A 25,328-nucleotide genomic window follows, 5' to 3' on the forward strand; every position below is an offset into this window, starting at 1 on the left:
ATCTCTCGTTGCAGTGAAAAACGAAGCCTTTTTTCCTTTCCCTTTTCTTTTCCCCAGTTAGGTGAATTTCACGACAGAAAAAGAGAGAGACTGGCCACCTTACCACACTGGCCATTTCATCTTTTTCTTTTGTATTGGTATTGGAGAAATTGGAAAAGGTCAAGCTTTAAACATAATATTAAGCATTATTTTATTGTGTGGATTCTGTGACAAACGTTAGTTCCCTTGACGCTGAAGGACAGTTAGGGCATCCACCTGTTTTTTTCCTCAAAAGAGATTTAGACAAAGAGAAAGCTCTCAAGTCCTTCTTCCTTTTCCAGCATCCTATGTCTCCTTTATCCTTTAACCTTTCATCCCTTTTGATGGAGGCTCTCTTTTATTTGCTTTTCTTCTAAAAACCCAAAAAACTTGTTACCCAGTCGTTATTGGACACAACCCATTTTTGGGTTTTGCTCACAACTGTCTTTAGTTCGCATGGACTTACTCATTGACCTTTTGAGCCATACTAAAATTTCATTTAACAAGTTTTGAATTTCTAAATTTACAAGTTATCATGTGGACTTATAGAACTACTTCTTCAACCCTAAAATAACGTGGAATTGATTTTTCTTGAAAACCTGGGTTATATTCATGAATTATCGTGTAGGAAAAGAAAACAGACTGTGAAAATCATTTCTCTAATCTATAGTGATTAAGACTATCAATTTATGTATGTAAAATTCTCTATTTGTTCCCATTCTCTCTAATACCACACATATTTAAGAGTACTTATCTTTGCACTTAAAATCTTATGAGTAATGCTAAGAAGAGTAAATTTGCAAACTAAATTATGTGTCACCAATATGAATAAGCACGTTTACGGTTTATCAACGTTTAAATAATCAACCAATCATCAATTTCCATGTCCTTTAGTTTTCAAAACTTTATCTCCAAATTTAATCTCTCTAGTATTATTCAAATCTTATTCCCCCTCTCACCATCATCCCTTGATCAAAAATTGGGAAAAGAATGAAAAACCCAAACCGGTATAACAAATAATTATGATTATTGCCATTTGTAATATTATGCATAGCAATGGCGTGCAATGCAGGTAAAATGCTCCATATGCAGGTCATGCCAGAGTCTTAGGCCAGTGACCATATGGAGCAATCAGCATGGGACAGGAGTGGAGGGGCGGTCACCAACTCCCACTTGCTTCACAACAAGAGAACAGAACGTTGAAATTTTGGTGTTGTTAATTAAAACTTCCGATAAAATGACATGTTTACACTGAAGAAAATAAAATAAAATACCGGTAGACTGTTTAATAAGTGGCACACAATTAATAAAACATTATAAATCTTCACTCACTCACGCAATACATCAAGAGTCGGAGTCAGAGCCACTATTTATCACCCTCCCATTTGTCCTCTGGCTGAGTGAAAGAAAGAAAGTTGTCCGCTTTTGGAACCCTTTGACATTCAGGGGTCTTCCATTGCTACCGCCACAAGTCCATGCCGGCTTTTATTCTCCCACTAAACACCCCACGGCCTGGTTTCTCCTTCTTTTAACGAAAAGCCAAAGGCCAAAGCTCCCCTCCATTGCCAAAAAAGCTCAAAAAGTTACAGCCATATCTTCACAGGGAAGCTCCCCGGTCAAAAGGGTCGTCTTTCTCCGAGACGCTTTTTGTGGGTTTTAGGCAGCATTTCAGCTCTGCAATTTCCAGACTCTGATAGCAGCAAGTTTTCACTTTGTGGGGTTTCTCCGGGAAGGTGAAAAATGCAAGTGGGAAAGTTAAAGCTTTGGACTTTGCAGTCTGATTAGAGGAGTTTGTGAAAATTTTCTCCAGTTTTGGGCTGGCGGGTAAGTGGTAAAATTACATTTTCCTCTGTTTTTCTGTGTTGAAATTTCTTTACTGAAATTAGTTTCCGTTGTGTTTTCGGATGGTTTTTGCAGAGATTAATGGGGTTCGGAGGGATGAGCGGCGGTGAAGGTAAAGTGCTGGGATTAAGAGTGAAACAACACAAGCGTTCAAAAAGGTTGGTTTCTAATTACTAAGTACATTTTTCGGTGACAACTCATTAAATTTATTTCTTTTGTTATCAAGCAGTCACTGTTCTCACACTTTTGCTTTATTTTAGTATGCATACTTGTTGAAATTCTTGAACTGGAAAAACTTGTGAGGTGGATTATTTGGGACAACTGGGAGTCTGATCTTTCACAGCTGCAAAGAATTTTTCTTCAAGTGACAACACCGTCAATTTCTACTAACCTCCTTTTTTGGGATTCAGACCAAAAAACAAAACCCTCCACTTTGGCCTGTTACTACTTTGCTGCTCAATTATTCTTCATGGATGGAAGCCTTGATTGTTTTTAATTGATACAAGATTCGGTGCCCAAGGGAGGGATATTAGTTGAGAATGCTTTAATTCATTGAGACCCTTGATTTTCAGGTGCTTTTTGTTTGGAATTTCAGGTGTTATCACCATCTTTCGGTTCTCTCCCGAAAATTTATAGCTCTTCCCTCCCCAAAATCTTTTTATTTTCATGAGCAATTGAGGGTATTGAATTTTTTTCTCCTGTGCCAAATTTATTTTCTCCATTTTCTCTAAATCTTTCCCAACTTCGTTTTCCTCTTGAAGTTTGTAATCATGAGTATTATAGGATATTGAACCTGAAAAATTTTGTTCCTCTTCTTTGAGGAGATTACCTTAAGCTTGGGCTTGTAAATGGAGTAATGGACAAATCATGTATGCTTGTAAATAAACAAATCATGTATGCGGTGGCCTATGTGTGGAATGAAAGACGTCAAATGTCCTCGTCTTCAGTCAATATCAATTAGTTCCTTTTGTTCACACCTATGCATTTGCCAGCTTTCCTGAGAAGAAGAGGGTGGAGGAAGATGATTTGGATAGTTCCGGTGAAGCATCAGACCGTGTGAAGCTGGTAAGATATCTTAAAGCTTATTGTTTGTTTGACTACCTATTAGTCTATTACAATAAGTCTTAAATTAAAGATCTTAAGTTCAATGCCAGTTATTTAATCTTAACTAAAAATTCGTATATAGAATTGTTATATCTTTGATTATTATACCTATTGCCATAGATGGGAAATATTATTTGTTGAAGTAAGTTGAATAGACTGATAATTATTTTGATTATTCACACGTTAAAATTTTGAACTCTGGTGTTGAAAAATAACTTTATATCTAACCTATGGATTGGATCTAAAACCAGGATATGAGACGGTTCAAGGGCCGTGGTACAAAAACCAAGAAGAAACAACCTCCTACCGTGGAAGTGCACAACTCTTTAAAGCAAGAGGTATACCAAACTTGTATATATTTATATTTAGGTTCAGGAGATTCTAAATTATTATATCCAACCCATTATTGCAAAAAAGCTCCAGCTTTAACTTTGCTTACTGATGTTGTTTTAAATATTTTGTACACAGATTCTACAGCTTGAGAAAAGATTACAAGATCAGTTCGAGGTCCGTCGTGCTTTAGAAAACGCATTGGGTTATAGGTCTTCCATCCATCATAACACAAACGAAAGTGTGATGCCTAAGGTAACTTATTTCTGTCTTGATATAAAATTTTGTTTGTTTTTTCTTGTTTAATGAAAATGAAATAATTAACATGGATAATTACATAACTACATACCTGCTCTATTTTTGTCATATTCTATCACACTCTCTGAACTAATCTTGTAAATTTTATCTGACATCTTGACACTGCTGTTATGTAACTCCAGCCAGCTACAGAATTGATTAAGGAGATTGCTGTATTAGAATTAGAAGTCACACATTTGGAACAATATCTTCTCTCGTTGTATAGGAAGGCATTTGATGGACAATTTTCCACTGTTTCCCCATCTAAGAAGGATGAACGACTAAAACCAACTCCAACAACTCCAGGAAGCATGTTCCTGGAAGTTTCCAAACCTGATATGCCATTGGTGAGGGAAAACTTGGCAGTTGGAGCAATATCTTCTCTTGTCCACGAAAATTCACAAAAGGACATCAATGAAATTGGAGGAGAAGAGAAACTGTTAGATTCCAGCATTCACCGTTGCCACTCTGAACTTTCGCAACGCTCTGCATTCTTAAGTAGAACCTCTCCAGAAGAGTCTTTGGCGAAAGCTTTGCGTTCCTGTCATTCTCAACCATTGTCCATGTTGGAGGTAACTTCCGTGCATTGTTTTTACCATTTTCTTGTTAAAGTCTGTTCCCCTAAAAATGCTTGCTATTTTTTACCACCACATACCATGGCATAAGCTGCTTTACTTCACCATTTTTACTGAAGAAGATCCTTGTTCGTGGTGATACTCATGTAATAGTGACAATTTTGGGAAACTTAACTTTAGAGGGTTTAACCTCTTTCATGGTATGTGTGGCAATTTGGAGGCTTTATCTGGATTATGACTTTCAATTGTTTTTCCAGTATGCTCAGAATACTTCGTCAAATTTAATTAGTCTGGCAGAGCATCTTGGTACACGCATTTCTGATCATATACCAGAGACACCGAACAGGCTTTCAGAGGACATGATCAAGTGCATGTCCACCATATATTGCAAGCTAATGGAACCACCCTTGTCACATAATGGCCTTTCATCTCCCAACTCATCTTTGTCATCATTTTCTCCGCGAGATCAGAGTGACATGTGGAGTCCACGATGTAGGAATAATTCATCTTTTGATGTACGATTGGATAATCCTTTTCATGTTGAAGGACTTAAGGAGTTTAGTGGGCCATACAGCACCATGGTTGAAGTGCCATGGATTTATAGAGATAGTAAAAAACTAGGCGATGTCGAGCACTTGCTACAACATTTCAGGTGAGGCTTTATGTACCGATCTGATTTAAACTCCATATTCTCTTGACACTATCATTATGCTTATGAAGTTATCCTGTTACAGGTCACTTATCTGTCGTTTAGAGGATGTAGATCCAAGAAAGTTGAAAAATGATGAGAAGTTAGCGTTCTGGATTAATGTACACAATACATTGGTTATGCATGTAATGCTCACCACCTTTAATAATTAATATACTGGTTTTACATTGTGATCTTCTTTGGATGTTTGTTACTGGATTGTAATCAGTATTCTGTTTCTGACAGGCGTATTTGGCTTATGGGGTTCCTAAAAACAATGTAAAGAGAGTATTTTTGCTTTTGAAGGTAAGAATAGTTCCGCTGGCTTTACTTAGGTGAAAAAGTTGAGCACCGGCTTTGATTTACTTGGTTTCTTTTGCTATCCAGGCTGCTTATAACATTGGGGGCCACACAATCAGTGCAGACACAATGCAGAGCTCTATCCTTGGATGCAGAATGTCTCGCCCAGGACAGGTAGATCCTAAGTCACGCATGCACTTGCACTTTGAAGTGTTATGAAACGCTTGTTTTTATTAATCTGTGTGGGATTCAAACTTACAATGGTATGTCTCTGCTCGCAGTGGCTTCGTTTGTTACTTACTCCAAGGGCGAAATTCAAGACTGGAGATGAACGGCAAGCATATGCAATTGACCATCCGGAACCCCTTCTACACTTCGCACTGTGTTCAGGAAGCCATTCTGATCCTGCGGTACTCCATTAACTTCATTCTTTTATAAATTCATGTCTACCATTAATTCATAAATACTAAGCTTTGCTGCATCAGAATTACAGTTTGCTTATTCTTTTAAACTAGCAAAACTAACAATAGTTTTCTGCTTAGGTTCGATTCCCTTGCACTGTAACCAAACAAAAACAAAAATTTGTTTGAGGCTTAATTCTCCACATTACACCAAAAAAGAAAATGATAATAAAGCCAACTTGCATATTTGAATACCTTGATCTGCTCTTAAGCTTTTTATGTTTTAAGTGACTTATGAGGAATTGTATGAACCTTCCATGATCTTTTTCAGGTTCGTTTATACACACCCAAGAGGGTATATCAAGATCTGGAAGCTGCAAAGGAGGAGTACATTCGAGCTGCCTTTGGAGTGCGCAAGGACCACAAAATTCTTCTACCAAAGATTGTTGAGGCATTTGCAAAGAGTTCAGGTTTGTGTCCGGTTGGTGTTTTGGAGATGATCCAACAGACATTGCCTGAATCTTTGAGGAAGACTGTCAAGAAAGTCCATCTTGGGAATCCTCGGAAGAGCATTGAGTATATTCCTCACAATTTCACTTTTCGGTATCTGATTTCTAAAGAACTGGTGAAGTGAACACTTGCGCAGGGTCCCATACATTCATCAAGTAATCTGCAACGGTTTTAAGGTTTTTATGGTAGAAGAATTCATATATCTTTTTTGTACAAAGTAGAATATGAACCCGAAAAAAAAAAAGTAAAAAGAAGTGATGGCTGGAGAATAGAAGGGCGTAAACCCTGCAGCATTTTGTTTCTGCATTATCTTGTGTTAGGCTAAGCAAAGTATCTGCAATGTTGTGAATGAATTGAGATGGTGCACTGTAAATATATCTTTTGTTTCCCTTAAACCATCATTTTTAATAGTAAAATGGATTAGTGATGTAGATTGAATTTTTCTCTAGGCATTTCATATGTCAATGAACTCTGCACATGAGAGTCACGTGTTTATTAGCAGTTTTCTGCATCATATATTTCTTGCATCTCCCAAATCCATTTTCTTAAAATATAGTCACAGAGATGCAGCTGTATTCTGCAACCCACAAAACGCAAAACAAATCACAAAGAGAAAAGAGATCTGAAGAACCATAGTGTTACATTACATATTTAGCAGCAAAGACCCTAATACATTTGCCTAATTTACATCAAACACCCTAAGTACAACACATTATTTGCTAATCAACCCCTCAAGATCATAGATCACATCACTTGCAAAAACTAAACTCAAACTAGCTTCTACTTCAACTTCTCTAAGTTTGAGAAACTTACCGACACCTGGAATGCTGTGATGACATGTAGTCCAATTGGTTTGAGATTCTGTCGGCGTAACATCCCAGATACAAGGGAATTATTTTTCCCCTAGTAGGGGCTATCCCCTATAACATTCCCAGGAGGATTATACAAACAAATACTTAAGCTGCTCTGTTCTTTCACACAAGTAGCCTGAGCACACCCAAGCTTCAAAGACTTCCTCCACACCACCTGGGTGTACACACCACACCTGTGCTTTGGCACACGAGTTCCCACTGTGGTTATAGAAGTCCTTCTCTTTGACCCAAGTGTCCACAACCATGGTTGGACTCACTGACTGCCCACTTGCCCACAGCTGATTGGCTCCATACTTGCTGCCACTGGTGAGGATAGCAAAGTTGCAGGCTTGGTTGATCTTTCGGTACCTCACTAGCCTACTTGTTGCATTGGCGAGAGACTCAATCCACTTGAGCGGCTCAACACCCACGGGCCACGGCTGCCCTGGCTTGGTTGTGAACTTGGAGGTATTCTCTGGCTGAAGTGTTGGAGCTTGGCGCCTGAGCCCCCGCAACATGGGCTGAGCTCATGGCTAGAGCCAGGGCTGCTAGGACGATGATGGGCCATTTGATCTTTGATCTGGTGTTCGATGTGGTCAAATCCTTAATTGGTGTGTCTAGGTATTTATAGGGACACCTTTGAGTGAAGGGAATGAAGTTGTTGGCCCTTCTTTGTGGGAGTAATGTTAAATGCATGTGCCAAAATTTATCGACTTTATGAATTGATCACATAAGTTATGATTGATGTGCTAATTGGTAGGTGATCATTATAATTGGTTGTAACTGTTAGACAAACATTAACTCAGAAAGTTTAAATATCTTGTAAGGCAGAGATAAAATAGAAGATATGAGAAATAAACATATAGATGAAACTTCATTTTCATTCCACATCTTGCAAATGCAAATGAACAAAGAAGTGGAGAACGAGAATTGAACTTCTCAAATTATTGAGATAAAGGTGATGGGCAAAAAAATCAGGATCGGACTTAAAACTACTCGCAAAAAAAACTCTAATAATGATGTCATGTTAAACAACCATTAATCCTAAACCTTGACGTGTGAGAGCATCTCCAAAGGAGATGTCAAAAATAATATGTCAAAAATTTTTTGATGGCTGATATGGTAAATTAAATAAAAGTGCTAAATTCTCGTATTTTCCAATGGAGGTGTCAAATATGTATTTTATTATTTTATTAGGCCTAGAGTTATGTGATATGAAATTTATAGTTTTTTTTTTTTTTTTAAGAAGTAATTTTACAGGTCGAGATAGACTCCATGAAATGTGGAAATGATAACAAGAAGAAGAAGAGAATCATGAAATTGACACTGCAATGCAGCGTCTGAATAGAAATGTAAAAACAGAACCAGGAAACGAACACTGCATTGTAGTGTCTGAATCAAAATGTAAAAAAGAAAAAAAAAAGAACCAAGAAACGAACACTGCATTGTAGTTTCTAAATTAAAATGTAAAAAAAAAAGAAAAAAAAAGAAAAAAAAAACTAGGAAACTGACATTGCGTTGCAATGTCTAATCAAAATGTAAAAAAGAAAAAAAAACAAAACTAGGAAACAAACACGGCGTTGTAATTTCTAAATCAAAATGTAAAAAAAGAAAAACAGAACTGGGAAATGGGCACTACATTGCAGTGACTGAATCTAAACATAAAAATAAATAGTCGCTCGAAGAATGAAGCATAGAAGGCGTATGAGTGATGAAAAAAAAAACCAGGAAACGGACACTGCAATGTAGCGTTTGAATCCAAGTGTAAAAAACATAATCAGTAAACAAACACTGCGTTATAGTGTTTGATCCGTATTGATCTATTCCAAAATATGAAAAATATAGAATTAGGGTGTCAATTGAAGTGGGTGCCAGCTATAATGGCAGATTCTGTTATTTTTGTTTATTTTAAATGCATATAAGTGCCACAATACATGATTGACTTATTTATAATTAATACAAATATTGTTGATTTATTGTCAATATGGTAACTTTGTATTGATTTTATACAAAATAAAAAATAATCAAAATTAACTTTAGTTTTTATTCCATTAGTTGCTAATGGGACTCATGAATTAAAAAATTAAATTAAAAATATTTGACTCCTTCTTTGTTTGCTGTCAAAAAAGACAGTTAGAAAGTAAGGAGTCAAATGACTCAACTGCCACATCATATTTGGCATATCTATTGGAGAACACCTAAATGTCTTTTAATTATATTTGACATATTTGACATCTCATTTGGAAATAGTCTGAGGAGATAAAGCCAATAATATACAATAAGCTTATAAGAATAAGTACATATTAATTATCACCATCATGTATTTCAAAGGCTATAAATCAAAAGATTTATAACATCCAACCTATAACTTTATTTAATTAGTAGCACATGAGGCCCTGATATCAAACTCTTTATAATACCTAAGGTCATCTCCAACCGAATGGTCCAGAGGGCCAGAGGGTCGAAAATAGTCTGAAAATCGTCTCCAACCGAGGGTCAAGACTGGACAAAAAGGGCCAAAAGGCCAACTGGTTGGCCATTTTCAGCCAGCCAGCCAGCCCGTTGGCTAGCCCAATTTCATTTTTTTTTTGTTCTTTTCCATTTGCCTAGCGTAGCCCACTTTAGGGTTTAGGGCTTAGTTTTTTTTTTGTCCTAGCCCATTTTTTGTTTTTTATGCCTAGCCCACTTTTTTTTTTTTTTTCTAATTTTTTTCTACACAATTTCTCACATAATTTTCATAATTTTATATTATCTTACCTTATTTTATTTCAATTATTCACATTCCATACTATAACCTTTTGACCCTCGGTTGGAGACGGTTTTTTGTGATAGGGTTAAAACGAGCCTTATGGCCCTCTGTTAGAGATGGTAAGAAATATGGTCATGCAATGTTCATTAAAATATTAATTTCTTGAACGGCAAGAGGGCTAAAACGAGCCATCTAACCAACTTTCGGTTGAAGATGGCCTAACCCCTTCAGCCCTCCTGCTAATAAGGGATTTGCCCTTCATGGTTCCCTGGAGGATTATAAAAACAAAGTTAAACTAGTCTGCACATGGCCTCAGCACACCACAACTCCGAAGAATTTCTCCACACAACCTGCGTGTACGAACCACGCCCATGACTCTGCACACATGAGTTGTAGTACTGCTTCTCCGACACCCAGGATTCCACAGCTAAACGAGATGTCACTGGCCGCGACCGCACAACCAACCAAAACTGGTTGGAGTTATAGTTCAAGCGGGAGCCACTCAAACTGCGGGGGTCTTCTGCTAGGTCGCAGTGTTTGCTGTCTCTTTGGTGGCTCACCACCCGGCTGGGTTGCAACTTTGGTTGCAACTTTTGCCATGGACTCGTTCCAATTGAGAGGCCCGACGACACCCACCACGGCTCTTGCTTTGTTGTGGGGTTCTAGATAGGGATGTGCTATCCACACACCTTTTTTTACTTCTCAAACACCCCTTGTTAATTTCTGTTCATTAATCTTCTTCAATTCATTCGATCCGACGATCGAAAATTAAAAATATGTGTGAGAAGTAAAAATGGATGTTCCAGATACTCTCTGGCCGTACAGTTATTTATAGAAGCTTTAGGAGTCTTGTGTTGTACGTGTCGAATTTGATGGAAGGAATTCTTTAATTTCGTGATCAGCACACAACACATGACACGTTAATTTCCATCAAATTAATTGGCCACACACTCTGTTGTTCTCAATTATATATACAATGCCCTTAAGCTATATGGGACGCATGTAGGATTGCTTATTTGTAATTATAATTAAGGTCCACTCCTAAAATACACAATAGCAAGTTCTTTAGGGGTGGTTTGGGAGTGAGGTACTTAAAAAAAAACACCCATGAAAAAAAGCTGTGAGGGTTTTAGGTGTTTGGTAAGCTGAAAAAAAGGGCTTATTTTGGAAGCTGCTGTGAGAATAAGCTGAAATCAAAGGAAAAAGCTGAAGCTGCTATTTGCAGTTTTGGAAAACTGGCTTTTTTTCAAAGCACACGGAGCTACCGTGCTCCTTTAATGAAAAGACCCACTATCAAACTTTTTTTTTTTTCCAAAAGCATTTTTACAAAAAAATTTACCAAACACTCTGCTAATTTATTTCACAGCCGCTTATTCTCACAGCACAACCGCTTATTCTCACAACAGTTTTTTTTCAAAGCACAGCAATACCAAACCAGCCCTTACTCCTATGATACAACTGAAAGAACTGTATTTTCTCTCCCTCCTCCCTCCCTCCCTCACTCATGGTTCTTCAAAACTCCCAATTTTTCAAGTGTTTTATTAGGATTATGTATTGAGAAAATTATAAACAATGCTAGAATTTTCTCTTTTATAAGCTTTAATATAAGTAATATAAGGAACTAAAGCTACATCTTAAAAAAAATAAGCCGCTGCTTGCAAGAAATCATAATTCTTGAGTTCTTCAAACCGCTTTGAGTCATGAAGACTTGAAGGTGAGTTTAATTGCGATAAGACTTGGTCTTAAATAAATTGATAGTAAAAAGCACTAAAAGTTTTTTTTTGTGTGGAAAAAAATACATTTTATTAAAATGAAAAGATCCAAATATAAAGGTTAGTGCAAAAATTGATAGCACTACTTTAGGTACTTAGTGATTAGATAAACTTGAAGGCATAATTAATTGCTTTCAATTTGTATCCATATCTCACGTCTGCCTTCAAGTTTTAGGAGATGACATAATTTGACAAACCTGAAGGCATATGCATGGATGAAACTTCGACCTCTCTCCCAATTGTCAATTGTGATACATTATTATTCTTTACTTTCTAATTAATCAACATCTCTTAGCTTAGCTAATAGCTAGTAGGGACTCTCCCCTTCAAAGTTTCCCGGAGGATTATAAAAACAAACAGTAAGACTCCTCTGCTCCTTGACAGACGTGGCTTCAACACACCCCAACTCCAAGGACTTTCTCCACACAACCTGCGTGTACGAACGATTATTTGGTGCACAAGAATTATTGTCGTGGTCGTAGTACTGCTTCTCCTCCACCCAGTTTTCCAACGCCATGCGCAGCATCGCCGTCCGCGTCCTGACAGTTGTTCAAAACTGGTTGAAGCCATACTTGGGGTCGGAACCAGTCAAACTGTTGGGCTCTGCTGCTAGGTCGCAGCGGTTATTGTCTCTTTGGTAGATGACCACTCGGGTAGCGGCTGTTGCTAAGGACTCGCTCCACTTTAAAGGGCCGACACCGACGGGCGCTCTTGCTCGGTTGTGGGCTTCGACGTAGTCTAAGGCGGTGGCTGAAGCGGCGCCATGGGCTGAGCTGCATATGTCTAGTGCTACTACTACAACCAAGGGAAATTGGGCCATTATTTTTTCTTTATTTTGATGTGCTACATATGATTATTTGATATCAATATCTGTTACTTATATAGTGATTTTTTTTTTGTGAATTAGTGGACGGAATGAAGTGAAGTTTGGTTTGCCCTTTTTATGTATATAAGTACAAATGCAACCACTTCACAAACACGCTCCAATCCACCTTCAAATGGCCATTTGCACTTCTCAGGGTGTGATAGAGTGAGGGGTGTGGCGGTTCTTCTCAATCGTGATCAACATATACATTTCTGTCTAATTAATTTTCAGAAATGTGTGATGTTATAGTTTCAATTAAATTGGACTAATGCATGTTTGTTGTTTGGTTAACTTATAACTTTTTTGTATAACAAACCTTATAATGGTTGATTCTAGATTTGTTGAATTTGACAACAATCCAGCTTATTATGCCTTACAAGTATCATTTAGAGCGGCAAGACTTTATAAAATTGACTTGACTCAACTTCAGTCATGGTATATTCATTTTAGCCAAAGATTTAGAAGGATTATTGATTTTTCGTCCAAGAAAATCTCACTGATCGAGTTGGTTTGTGGTTGAATAGTAAAGTGATTGTTGGTGTAGCATGAATGTACCTAACTGACCAAACGGTACATAAATTTCCCACGTCAATGCGCGTGGGGGCGTTGACTTCTCTTTAAACCGTGACCTGAATTTATAGCTTTGATCTACAGGACAACATTTTTCGCACCCACGCTTTGTGACGGTGGTCACTTTTAAAGCCTCACCTATATACATGAATTTGTATTGCATAAGAGATCAATACATGACGTATAAGAGACGTCGTCTTCTTATTGAATTAGGATTTGTTCCGATGGTTAGGGTTTGAACGCGATACAAGTGTTTTTTTCTTTAACTCACATTGCATGTTCCAACCTTCCTTCCTTTCCCTAGTAGAGATTAGTGTGAACTGTGGAATATGAAGAAAGTTGAGATTTCAACTTTTACCACAAAACTAATTGGTTATATGGAAATCAGCTCAACTTACTTTACTTATAAGTAATTCGGTAAAAATTGAGCTTGGAAATTAGGCGACCGCCGTCTCTGGCCAACATTGAGCTGGCCTAGATTGCCAGAGAGACCGGCTTCTGGGATGCAATGGCAGCAGAAAGTAAATTTGGCCCAGCTGGAGCTCCTATTCTTCTTTTAAAAACTTTTGAGCATTTGTGCTTGAACTTAAGTGGTGGTGAGTGATAATCACCCTAAAACATTACTGTTTGAGTTAATATTTAAACTTTGGGCTTTCAGGAATGGAAGCCCAAAAAGAGCTCAAGAATGAGATTTCGTCCAAGACCCAGCACCTAAGCCCAGATCATCCATCTCAAAGACCAGTTGGCACTCCCCCATTAATGCAAAGGCTAGTTGCTTACAAGAAGTGACAACCGATGGAAATTCACCAACTCTAGGCCCAAAAGTGCTTTTTGGAAGGCAAACACGTCAAAATGCTGATGACTCACTACCCTTCAGTTACTTTCGGGCAAGAGCAGAAACAACACGGCTAGGCCAATTCGTTTATAAAAGGGGGAAGAAGGCCTAGAGACAAAGACACTCAACCATTCAAACAAACAAATATACAACTTGTCTCTCAGCCAAGCAAAATACTCAGAAAGTTGCGCTTTGTCTAGATTCTACACCCTTTTAGCCTTAGATTTCCCGTAGAAAGATATTTTTTGTCTATGTAAAAGCTTTGCTACATTTTTTTCTAAATGATGTAGTATCGATTTCTCATATGTAAACTCTTTTCCAATCACCCCTTTTAGTACTCAACCCTTTTGTTACTGCCAAGAGAAGAGATCGCAAGACGTTTTAACCTTACCCGACAAGGTGAAATCTTACCCGACTCTCTTTGTTTTTGCCTTTCCATTAATAGATTTGGTGTTATAATGTATCCCTCAATATATATGCAAGTCATTTTCGGTCTCTTAATGATCTAAAGTTCCATTAACTCTCAGATCTGGTTCACTTAGTACTTTTACTATCGTAAAAGTAAATGAAACTAATGTCTTAATCAGATTTGGACTTTCACCCTTTAAAGCATACAAGATAAACAAAGGTCATTGATCTCAAGGCATAGAAAAAAACTTAATGTAGACTTAACCCATTCACGATAATCCTTTGATAATAAGAAGTCAGAATAACTTGGGGTGCAAGTAATCGGCTTAAATACATTCATTCTACATCTACCATACAGAGATGTCAGTGGCACGCCTCAGTACTTAGTTAGTTTTGATTGTGAGCATCACGGCCTACACCTAAGGCCCGACAAAGGCACATTTCAGAACTAATTATGTCCTCTTCTTGAAGCTCGACAAGCGAGCAAGAGCTGTTACAACCACACCCACTCTTTACTTATTAAAATGATTTCTTTAGTCTTTAATTAGTGAACCATGGGACCCGCCTTATTTCTTTATACTTCTATCGTGGTTTCCAATCTCTCTCCCCCTCTAATATCTGAAATCAACTATCTCTCTCTAACTCTCAGGAACTCACACTATCTCTAAGCTCCGAGAGCTTCTCTCTAGCTTTCACCTCACTCCCCTTACAAATCAAACCCCAAAAACCATATATTTGGAATCCTTGAGACCTAACGAACTCAATGGTACCCTTGCATGCGCCATCTGAGCACCGTGGGCTTTTCTGCCATTGAAGCCGAGAGCTTCAAAGCTCTAACACGCGAACCCAGGTGAGGATTGTGTTCCTTCTTCAAATTTCTGGGTTATGCATGTTGGTTTTATGACAAAACTCAAGGGTTTTGATCTCAGTTTTTCTCTGTGCTAATAATCTAGCTCCGACGACGAACTCTGACGAGTTCGAGGTCCATCTCTTCCCAAAACCTGCTGCAGTGCGTCCAGGTGAGTTCTTAGGTATATTTGTGAAGTTTTAGAACCCCTTATTCAAGCCCTAACTCTTACCATCCCTTGTGCATGCATGTCCGGTTCCGACGACGAACTCCGGCGAGTTCGTGAGTGTGCGTTTGTGCAGTGTGTACGTTGTGCAAGTGTGTGTGCGTGAACCGTGTGTGTGTGTGTGTAAGTATGCTTACTGTGCGTGTGTGTGATTACATATATATATATATATATATATATATATATATATATATATATATATATATGCATGATGCTGTGCGTGTGTGTGCTTATATATATATGCATGCTGTGCATGCGTGTGTGTGTTTATATGTATGTATCTATATATATATATATATATATATGCATGTTGCCTCTGTGTGTATATTTGTATATATATATATGTGCATGCTGTCTGTGTGTGTGTTTGGCATGTTGGTGTCCGTGCAAGTGTGTGTGTGTGTGAGAGTAAGTGTGATGGTGTATGGTGCACGTGTGTGTTGTGTATGTTTGTGTATTGTATGAAGTGTACAGTGTGTGCGTTATGCGGTGCAGCTCTGTGAGTATGTGTTGTGTATGTATGTGTGTGAATGTGTGGTGTGTGTGCCGTGTGTGTATAAGCATGGGTTTAGGCTTAAGCCTAAAACTCCCTCTTGTTCCTAACCTACCCAAACCCAAAACCCATTTCCATTTCCTAAAATTCTATCTTTCGGGTAGTTTATTAAATTGTACATTTTCGTGCTTAGGTGAAGTTGCTAGTGGAGACTTCCTTAATCTTTTTCCACACAATTCTGCTGCTTCGGAGTATCTGTGAGTGGACCACCTTCGAAAATTGCATGTTTTATTGATAGAAATGCATAATTTAATAGCATGCCTTGCAGAATTATTGATTTGAGGAATACTTTACAGGAAGCATGATGATTTGATTATACGTGATTATATATATATATATATATATATATGTTTTGAACTATTTCCATTATATCGTATTTTCTATAGAACCCTCATTCTGGTAGACTATCTGATCGATGACGATAGGATGCTAAGAATGTGTTTCAAATGACTTTCGAACACCTCTTCGTAGTATAAAGGATCGATGAATTTATGCTACAAAGTTGTATTTTAGAGGTGAATTATGTTTTGTGCGTACCTAGTGAACACTATGCCGCCTGGGGCGAGGATCTGGTGTTGGCATTGAGGCCGGAAGAAATAATCCCTAGCGAAAGGCTGAGGGACACGGAGACAGGCATTGGGCCGGGAGGGAGATATCTCTGGCTACGGGCACAGAGACTGAGGTGCAGGCATTGGGCCGGGAGTATTGTTATTCAGTGCACTCACTAGCAGCACAACTTGTGTTATGCTTCCTGATATGATTGCTGAGATGATTTCTGATATGATTTTTTGAGATTGATTTGCAGATAGATATATGAATTGTTTTATGGCATGCTAGAGTTTTCTGAAAAGCTTATCACTTATTATTCTAGTAGTTTTCATTATTAAACTGTGGGGGTTAGTATGTTCATAGCTGTTTTTGTACTATGTATATATACAAGCTTGGTCCACTCACCCTTGTTTTGCGCCCCCATTCAGGACTTAGGATGAAGGCACATAACCCCGGCATCAAGGTACTTCCGCAGCGGCATCTTCGAGTCCTCTCGGGGTAGGACTCACTCATTTGTTCATTCAATCTTATCTTAGTTCTTGTTAGTGACTAGGTTTAGTTATATGCTCTGAACACGTTCCTAAATTGTTAATTCATTGTTTTTAAATTCATAACCTGTATTTATTTCTTATTCTTAGCTTTTGTATCAATTAATGGCTTTCGTCACCCCCGGGTGTCGGCCAGCACGTGTCGGTCCTGGTATTCGAGGAATATCAGGGTCGGGGCGTGTCAAGAGCCCGATAGCCAACCAAAGTGCCAATTCCTCGGGGAGCTGTGTGCTCGAGCTAGGGACCCTTCCCAGCGAAATTCCTGCCCGAACAATTACATTCATGTTCATTAAAAAAAAATATGGTATTATAATGCAAGGCTTTAAGCTCAATCTCTTCTCTAATTACTATTTTAAACTTAAAAGTTTATACGCAATATTGAAATAAAAAATTCATAAAAGTCGAAGAGTATTCCATAGAATATTGAAAAGAAAGAGTATCACAAAGATCTTAATATGGTTCTATCAGTATTCATTTCACAATCATATTTTCTTTAGTAACTACTATGATACGTTTCTGACAATTTGAAATCAGGACCTTTAAAAAAATAAATAATACAAGTTATAAGTTATTTTAAAAAACTAACGAAAAGTTCAAAAAGCTTTAGTTTTAATGAAAAATAACAAATGAAGGTGTAATGAATAGTACTTAAAAAAGATAAAAATGTGATTTTTCTTTAAAAATGAACAGTACCAAAAATGTTTCGTTAAAACTCTCTATATTTTAATCTTCCTTCCTCTTCCTTATCACAAGTGGCTTGTAATATAAACACTATAAAACCCACTTACTATATAAATTAATGTTGCTTAGCTAGTTGTAACATCTTGGAAGGTTTAAAATACAATTAACCAGATGCTCGTGGTGACCATCAAGGAATGAGGATCATCTTCGGATTCTCTTTATGAGGTCAGTTTTCGTCAGATACTATTCATATTTAATTTTAAATTAAAATATTTAAAATAATTTATGACCGCACAATGTATAATAAACGGATACAATTTGAGAATTTCTGGAATCCTTAGGATCCTCATTCACCACTAAGTACCATATATAGTCAATTAGCTTTTTTGCCATGCAAATTTAAAGGGAAATGTTCGCTCGATCTTATCCACATAATTATTGTTTAAAAGGGCGGATTTGTGACACTATATATAAATAATTTTAACACATGTTTTTTTAAAATTTTTTTTTTTATAGAAGTTGTTCCGTAATGTTTTTCAACGATCCGAATCGTTTATTTTTTAGGTTTTCTCCCAAAGATCATGTATACCAAAAACCATCCAAATTCAAAACAATATGATCATTGGATTAAATTTACTGTTTTTTTTATAGAACCGTATTCATTCATTTACTTCACTACAAATGTTTCCATGGTTTTAGATTTGTCTAGGTTTTTACAAGAATGATCTATGAATGATGTTATAAAATAAAAACGATTCGGATCATTGTAATATATTACGAAATGCACTCTACAAAACATGTGGAAAAAATTGTGTAAAAAAATGGTTCCTAGATCCACCCGTTGTTTAAATATACGAACTTTTTATTTAAAGTTCGAGTGTTGAGACTTGAGAGGATAGTAAGGTCATCTCTAACCGAAGGGTCCACAGGGCCAGAGGGCTGAAAATAGCCCTAAAACCATCTCTAACCGAGGGCTAGGCCAGAGGGCTCGAGAATCTGGGAGGGCCCCACGGAAGTTCAAAGGGCCAAAGGTTATAACCGACAGCATTAAAGAGAAATTCTTTTTTTTTTTTATAGATAACCGACACTAATAATTTGAATTTTTTTTAATATAACGGCTAGCTGAGTCAACTAGCAGTTGGGGTTTTTTTTTTTTTTTTTTTTTTATAATTTTAAACATTTCTTTTCTTCTATAAATATGGTGAAGTTCTTTCAATTCTTCACTTCATTTGCAATATTTCATTCTTCAATATTTTTCAATATTTCCTTCAATATATTTCTCAGTATCTCATTCAATATTTCCTTCAACATATTTTCCAATATTTCCTTCATCTATAATATTTGTTTCAATTTTTCAATAATTTCCTTCAATATTTTTTTCAATAATTTCCTTCAATATTTCCTTCATTTTTTTCAAAAAAAATGGCCTCATCTGCAATGAAAGGTAGGTCTTGGACCCGAAAAGAAGATGAAGCTCTTTGCAAGGCTTATAGATGGGTCTCAGAAGATAGTGTGAGGGGGATTTCTCAAACAAGTGAAGGTGTTTGGACTCGTGTGTCCAAAAAATACTTAGAGTTCTATGAAGGCACCATTCCACTCGAACCACAAAAGTTGTTTTTCAAGATGGAAGAAACATCTTCATCCAAGTTTGAATAAATGGCATCAAGCACTATTAGCAGCAGCAAGTAGACATGAAAGCGGCGCCAATTACTATGACGAAGTTAGTGTTTTCACAGTTTATTTTAAATGTTTAATTATATTACATTTAATTTTTGTAATTATATGTCATTATATTACATTTAATTTCATGAATTAATTTCCTAAAATTTTTGTAATTATATTTTCTAGGTACGCCAAGCGGAGGAATTGTATATGGAGGGTAGCTCAAAACCCTTTCAGTTTCACGGTTGTTGGGAAATTTGTAAAGGGTGGGTGTTATTTGAAAATCCACCTCAACATAGAGTGGATCCTTTGGGAGCTGCATCCTCATCTGTAGATATGAATGAAGATGGATCTCCTACTATTCAACAAACAAGGGTAGAAAATCCGACTCCGTCCGAAAGTTCTTTACTTAGGGCTATGAGACGAAACAAGGCCCAAAGGTTGAGGGAAAAGGGTAAGGCAAATGCTGATTACGCCGCTCAACATGAAGTGGTGGCCTCATTGCGATTACTGGCGGAGCAAAACGCCCTTGAGGCGGAAGAAAGGAAGTGTAGACATGAAGAACGGGCCAAACAAATACAAGAAGAGATGGATGATAAGAATATGGAAATGAACACTTTGAATTACACTCCAATGAGTAAGGCCTATTTTGATAGGAAAAAAAAAGAAATTATGTCTCGGCGGCAATTGTTTACCTCTAACTATACTCCTACAATGGCGGATGATGAAGATGATGTTGATTATGGATATTAAATTTAAGTCGTTGTAATTTTTAAATTTAAGTTAATGTTGTTTTAAATTTAATTTGTAGTTTTTAAAATTAATTTTTAGTTTTTAAATATAAGTTGTTGTTTTTAAATATAAGTGTGAACACGGAAAATTCCTGAAACGAATGAGACAAGAACAACGTGCACAAACAAATATTTGTATTTGATGATTTTGGGTTCCAATCTCTCTCTAATTTGATCCTCTGATTCGATCTCCGTAAGGTGTTGATTCGTGGATGTTTCGTTGATCCAAGGCGCGTCGAGGCTTGATCTTGGATGAACAGTTGGAAGTTTCTTGGCAGGGCCGTGGGCTTGATCTTTGAAGGTGGATTTGAGCGGATCTTCAAGGGGCTTTTGGGCTTGATCTTGAAGAACAGTGATGAATGGATCTTCAAGGGCTTTTGGGCTTGATCTTGAAGGACGGTTGGATGTGTGGATTTGTCGACGTTTGTTGATCCAAAGGGCCGTTGGGGCTTGATCTTGGAAGAACGATGAACGAAGAACACTTTCTTCAAGGGCCGTCGGGGCTTGATCTTGAAGGTGGATGATTGTTGATCCAAAGGGCCGTTGGGGCTTGATCTTGGATGAACGGATGATGAACGATGGTGCTTTCTTCAAGGGCCGTCGGGGCTTGATCTTGAGAGAGCGATGGACGAAGAACGAAGAGAGCTTTCTTGATTCTTCGGGAACCTGGATGCTTGAGAGCTTCGGAGTTTCAGAGCTTCAGAGCTTCAAGGTGTAATATGAATTGGTTCCCCTAAATGAATGAAATGGGCTTGTATTTATAGAATTTTCCAATGCCTAATTTTGAATATAATATCCCAGATGAAATAAGTCGTTTCTGCCAGGTGTTGACACGTGTCCTATTTGATGACTTTTCCAACTCATTTCAATTTTCGTTGAGTCACACGCTACGTGTAAAATTTATGTAATACATGAGCGTTGACACTTTGATTTATCGGTCAATATTTATTTACGAAATTTCGATGTCTACAATAAGTTGTTGTAGTTTTTAAATTTAAATAATAAATTATGTTTGGCCCTATGGCCCTCGGTTGGAGACGGTTTTTTGTGACAGGGCTAAAACGAGCCCTCTGGCCCTCTAGCCCTCGGTTGGAGACGGAGGCAAATATGACCATGTACTGTTCATTAAAATATTAATATCTTGGGAAATCTTGGAGGACCAGAGGGCTAAAACGAGCCCTTTGGCCAGCCCTTGGTTAGAGATGGCCTAAGAGAATATATAAAGAAAGGATAAGCTAGAATTATTTTCCACAAGGTATCATGTTATTATTATTATACATCATGTACCAACTGCAGGAATGTAATTCTTTTATCTCCATCCAATATGCTCTCTCCTAGTCCCATGATTCTTTTTTTCTGTTTTATCCTCCAATACTGTCACTTTTACGTCCATAATCATATGCTTCTGTTTTAAGATAGCAAGATGCTATATTCTTGGACATGGTATTATATGTGCTTTCTAGACAAAAAGCTATTCCTTTCATTTTAACTTTTTTGGATTGCCTAATTATTTTAACTTAATTCAACGCAAATTCGCAAATGGTGAATCGTCCTAGTTATGGATGCAAATTTCCGCCTTTTTTTTGGGACAAAATTGCACCTACAAAACAATCAATACCTTAGGTTAAGGTCAAGAGTCTCACACGCCCACGATGAATTTTGGGGGGGTGGGCTTTAGCTGAAGAACTTCCGATGCTAAAGTTAGAATTTGAGGGAAAAATATTTAGAGAAATTTGGAGAATTTAGTAAGAGAGTTGGACTTAGGTTTTTGGAGAAATGATGTGGTATTTATAGGGGTGTGGCCGGCCCCTTGGGGAGATTTGATGAGGATGGATGAAGTAGGTTTTGAATAAATATCTATTTTGATCACTTTTGACCTTGATTGAGTCATGATTATCCGCTGCTTGCACGTAGGAGCTTCGATATGCCTTGAGGGTAATTTTGTCTTTTTCACCCCCCAAGAATCCACGTGTCGCATCCATATTTTTCTCGATTATTTTTTGTTCCACAAATGCCCCCACACCTAATGGGCTACTTGTAGGAAATGGCAACAGGTGTAGAGATCTTCTTGCTTTAGGAAACATATGATTGTTTCCTATTTTGATGTAGATTCCCTCTTTAATTGGAAATTAGATCATTCTAGGAAAGGAAAATAAATTTCTCCCAAAGTCTATTTAAGTCTACCTTAAGTAGATCATTAAATCAACTTTGGAGAGTGATTTATTCTACCCTATAAGAGAGAGAAAGTTAGAGGATATTTGTTCCCCCACCCCTAGCAATCTTCTACACTTGCCTGTGCGAAGGCATGTCTTTCGTTGCTTTCTTCGTATTCATGTCGCGCCAAGGTAAGAAAAAATTAATTTTCCTTGTCTTCGTAATTTTTGGGAGCCTCGGGCTTGAAATTTGGCTCGTAAAGGGTCGATGATGTGCAAAAGTCGGTGGGAGGAGGCCACAGTAGGGCTGTCGTGGGTGGCTGGTCTTCGTTGGTCCTGGTACGGTGGTGTGGGTCGAGGAGGCTCGGGCCTCCTTTTTTTTTTTTTTTTGCTACAAGGCTTGGGCCCGTGCTTGAAAGGAGGTATGGTGGGCTGCGGGCCACTGGGCTTGGCCCACTTGAACTATCTTAGGCCGAGATCTGCTGGGCTTGGTCTTACTAGGCTAAGGCGTGCGTTGGGGGGCCTGTCCCCTTACTACTATCTTGGGTCGAGAAGCCAGGCTTGCCGAGAGAATTTTTTTTTTCAAGCCATCATCTAACGAATTTTCTTCGCGTCTTTGTAGAATTTCTTCAAGCATGTCTTCCTCAGGCCACAAGAGTGATGATGGTGTGTCGTCATTTTATTGTCAAGGTAATTCTTTAAGCAATGTAGGCTACTTTAAGGTTGCTCACTTCAAAATTGGCTCCGATGACTTGTTCAAGGACTTTCTCAACGCATATAGGCATGCCATTCCATCAGGGGTGCAAGTGAAGCGCGTCAAGAATGGTAGCAGCCGTGAGCCATATAGTGGGGCTTAGAGAGCCATCAAGTTCCACATTTTCTATTTTGTATTGGGATTTACTTTTCTCATGCCACGTTTTTTCCAAGAAGTGCTCTACTCCATGAAGTGTGCCCTTATTTAATGCTCTTCAAATGCGATCCGTTTGATGGTAGGATTTCTCAATCTAAGCTAATTCTTTGACTTAGATTTAACCATCAACGAATTTTTGTACTTTTTTGACATAAGCCACATCGAGGAAGTTGGGTAGCTGCGATCCCGCCATAAATTCTTTTATCATTCGAGCAAGGGAGATCATGACTCGGCCAAAGAGACTTCAGAGATAAGTGGAGAATGGGAGTCTGATTCTTCCCCCGAGTTGCGTGTTCCAACGGTCTTCATATCAGGTAAGTAGGTTGTTTAATCTCTTGATTGCTTTGTATTTGTGCTAAGCTGCTCTCTAATTTTCTAATTGTCTCATGCTACTTTTATAGATTCAGAATTTGGCTCAACTCATAAAGCTTCTCTGGACATGAAGAAAGTGTATGTCGCTCTGGGTATCCTTTTCAATTACCATGAGTGGTGTTGGCTGCTTAGTTATCTTCGTTGGGAAAAAGATGGGCTGCCCCCAAGAGAAGAGATAAAACAGATCAAGGCGGAGGCATTAGCCCGTTCGATCGTCGTTGTGGAGCCTGTTGTAAGTGAAGGTGGGAAAAAGAGACATTCCCCGCCTGCTCAAGAGATATCGCTTGAGAAAAAGCCAAAGACTTCTTTCGCTGCTCATGAGGGTTCGCTGGCTGCCCCCAAGCTTATTATTGACTTGACTTCTCCCAAGGGTGAGAATGATAAGGTTGCTAGATCTGTGCCAGTGACGCCTACCATTCTAAAGGTGGCTAGTTCGATTGCTGATAGGATTGCTCAGCGTAGAAGTACCACCATGCCCCCAGTGCCAAAATTTATGTCAAAATATCTGTTTGGGGTTACGTCTGGATCACATTTGGAGAGGCTTGCTATTATGAAGAGTGACAAGGTGCCTTTGCCTGCTAAAGTGGCACAAAAACCCGTTCCCTCTGTTGCTGAGACCCATTCGTCTGCTGAGAAGAAGGATACTGTTCGTGCGGGCAGTTGTGAAAAATCCATCAATTTTGTTTCTAGGGAAGCTGCTGAGATTTGTGCGTTTTTCAGACCAAATCTGCTCGAGGACATGGATGTGTGTACCAAGTTTGTTGATGGTGTTATATGGGTTGTTGGCATGAGTTCTTTTGCTAAGCATACAACCGAGTATAGGAGGACCGCTCTGCTGGCTATGATATAGAAAACGACGATTCTAGCAGTCGAGTCTATATTCCTTGATTAAGAGGATACCAAGGAGATGGCAAAAAATGTGGTAGCTGAAGCTTACTCCTCGGCTGAGAAAGTCAAGAAGTTAGAATCTAACCTTGCTGTTTCAAAGGGGTCTAATATCTCTGCCCCCATCTCTACAACTTGAGACCACTCGTTAAGAGATCGTGGATTTGAAGACTAGGTTTGATGCGATCCAAGTAAAGTATGAAAGTGCATAGAAGGAGATCAGGTGTTACATAAGTGCAGATAAGAAGATCGGGTGTTACATACCTCATATTCAAGGCCTTGAGCGTACCGTCTCTGAGCTCTGCTCTGCTGTTTACACAAAGGATGAAGAACTGATCGCTGCTTACAACCAAGTGATCCACTTCAAGAATGTTGTTGATAAGCTTAAGCCTTATGTGTTGGAACTCCAAGGTGTTTTGAAGATCAGTGACAGTTTGAAGAAGGAAGTGGAGGAGTTGTAGTGGGTCCGTGCTTGTCTGCTCGAGGAAAATGAGTAGTTGAAGGGTGAGAAGGCTGGGTTTGACGCTTCGATTACTCAGAGTCAAGCTGGGTTATGTAAACCATCTCTTTGGGCGGCCATCTAACTTTGAGTTTTTTGGTAAAGATTTCGAGACCTTTTCTATTTCTCCAGAAGACTTGGTCGCCTTTACTTTTGAGGCTTCTATTGGTGAAGCAGTCGGAGATGATGGTGTCTATGCTGAGGCAGCTGGGGGTGAAGCGATATACGGTGCCGTTGCTGAGAGCGTCGCGGCTACTGAAGGTGTGGCGAACGAGTAGTTGTGAGATGTCCAAGCTGCAGAAAATTAGTCTTCTAGGTACCCTTTAAGATTTTCTTTGTTTTCCTTGTTGCTTTTTTCTTTGCTTAAACTCATTCGGTCTTTGCTAGTCGTTTATTAATTTTGCTAGAAAATTTAATAAACTTGCTTCATTCGTTTTTTTCCATTTTCGCTTCTTTTGTTCATGCCTTAACCTTTAGACTTTATAGACCAGTGGTGGGCGTGCTACTTTTCTATAAGCAGACAAGCCCGCGTAGCCT

The 25,328-nt window shown here is 38.3% G+C and overlaps 1 protein-coding gene and 1 long non-coding RNA gene across 2 annotated transcripts; both read left to right on the forward strand.

The window, feature by feature from the left end:
- Nucleotides 1–1,344: 1,344 nt before the first annotated feature.
- Nucleotides 1,345–6,496, forward strand: LOC103426817 (uncharacterized). The gene is made up of 12 exons (XM_008364902.4): nt 1,345–1,842; nt 1,936–2,018; nt 2,853–2,925; nt 3,216–3,302; nt 3,433–3,549; nt 3,735–4,163; nt 4,424–4,818; nt 4,901–5,000; nt 5,101–5,160; nt 5,242–5,328; nt 5,436–5,564; nt 5,887–6,496. Exons 2-12 carry the CDS (start codon nt 1,942–1,944, stop codon nt 6,187–6,189), a joined length of 1,857 nt encoding a protein of 618 aa, XP_008363124.1. The 5' UTR covers nt 1,345–1,842; nt 1,936–1,941; the 3' UTR covers nt 6,190–6,496.
- Nucleotides 6,497–14,717: 8,221 nt separating this feature from the next.
- Nucleotides 14,718–16,904, forward strand: LOC103430511 (uncharacterized). Its single transcript, XR_003767987.2, has 4 exons — nt 14,718–14,965; nt 15,069–15,134; nt 15,875–15,938; nt 16,719–16,904. It is a non-coding gene; the product is annotated as an uncharacterized lncRNA (long non-coding RNA).
- The last annotated feature ends 8,424 nt before the right edge of the window (nt 16,905–25,328 follow it).

Source organism: Malus domestica, chromosome 02 (genome assembly GCF_042453785.1).
Source record: "Malus domestica chromosome 02, GDT2T_hap1".
Taxonomy (NCBI): domain Eukaryota; kingdom Viridiplantae; phylum Streptophyta; class Magnoliopsida; order Rosales; family Rosaceae; genus Malus; species Malus domestica.

Bases quoted from the DNA above. Each gene is read 5' to 3' on its own strand.
- LOC103426817 (XM_008364902.4), top strand. From the start codon at position 1,942: ATGGGGTTCGGAGGGATGAGCGGCGGTGAAGGTAAAGTGCTGGGATTA. The intron at 3,550-3,734 runs GTAACTTATTTC...ATGTAACTCCAG, and splicing joins ACGAAAGTGTGATGCCTAAG to CCAGCTACAGAATTGATTAA. The intron at 4,819-4,900 runs GTGAGGCTTTAT...ATCCTGTTACAG, and splicing joins CACTTGCTACAACATTTCAG to GTCACTTATCTGTCGTTTAG.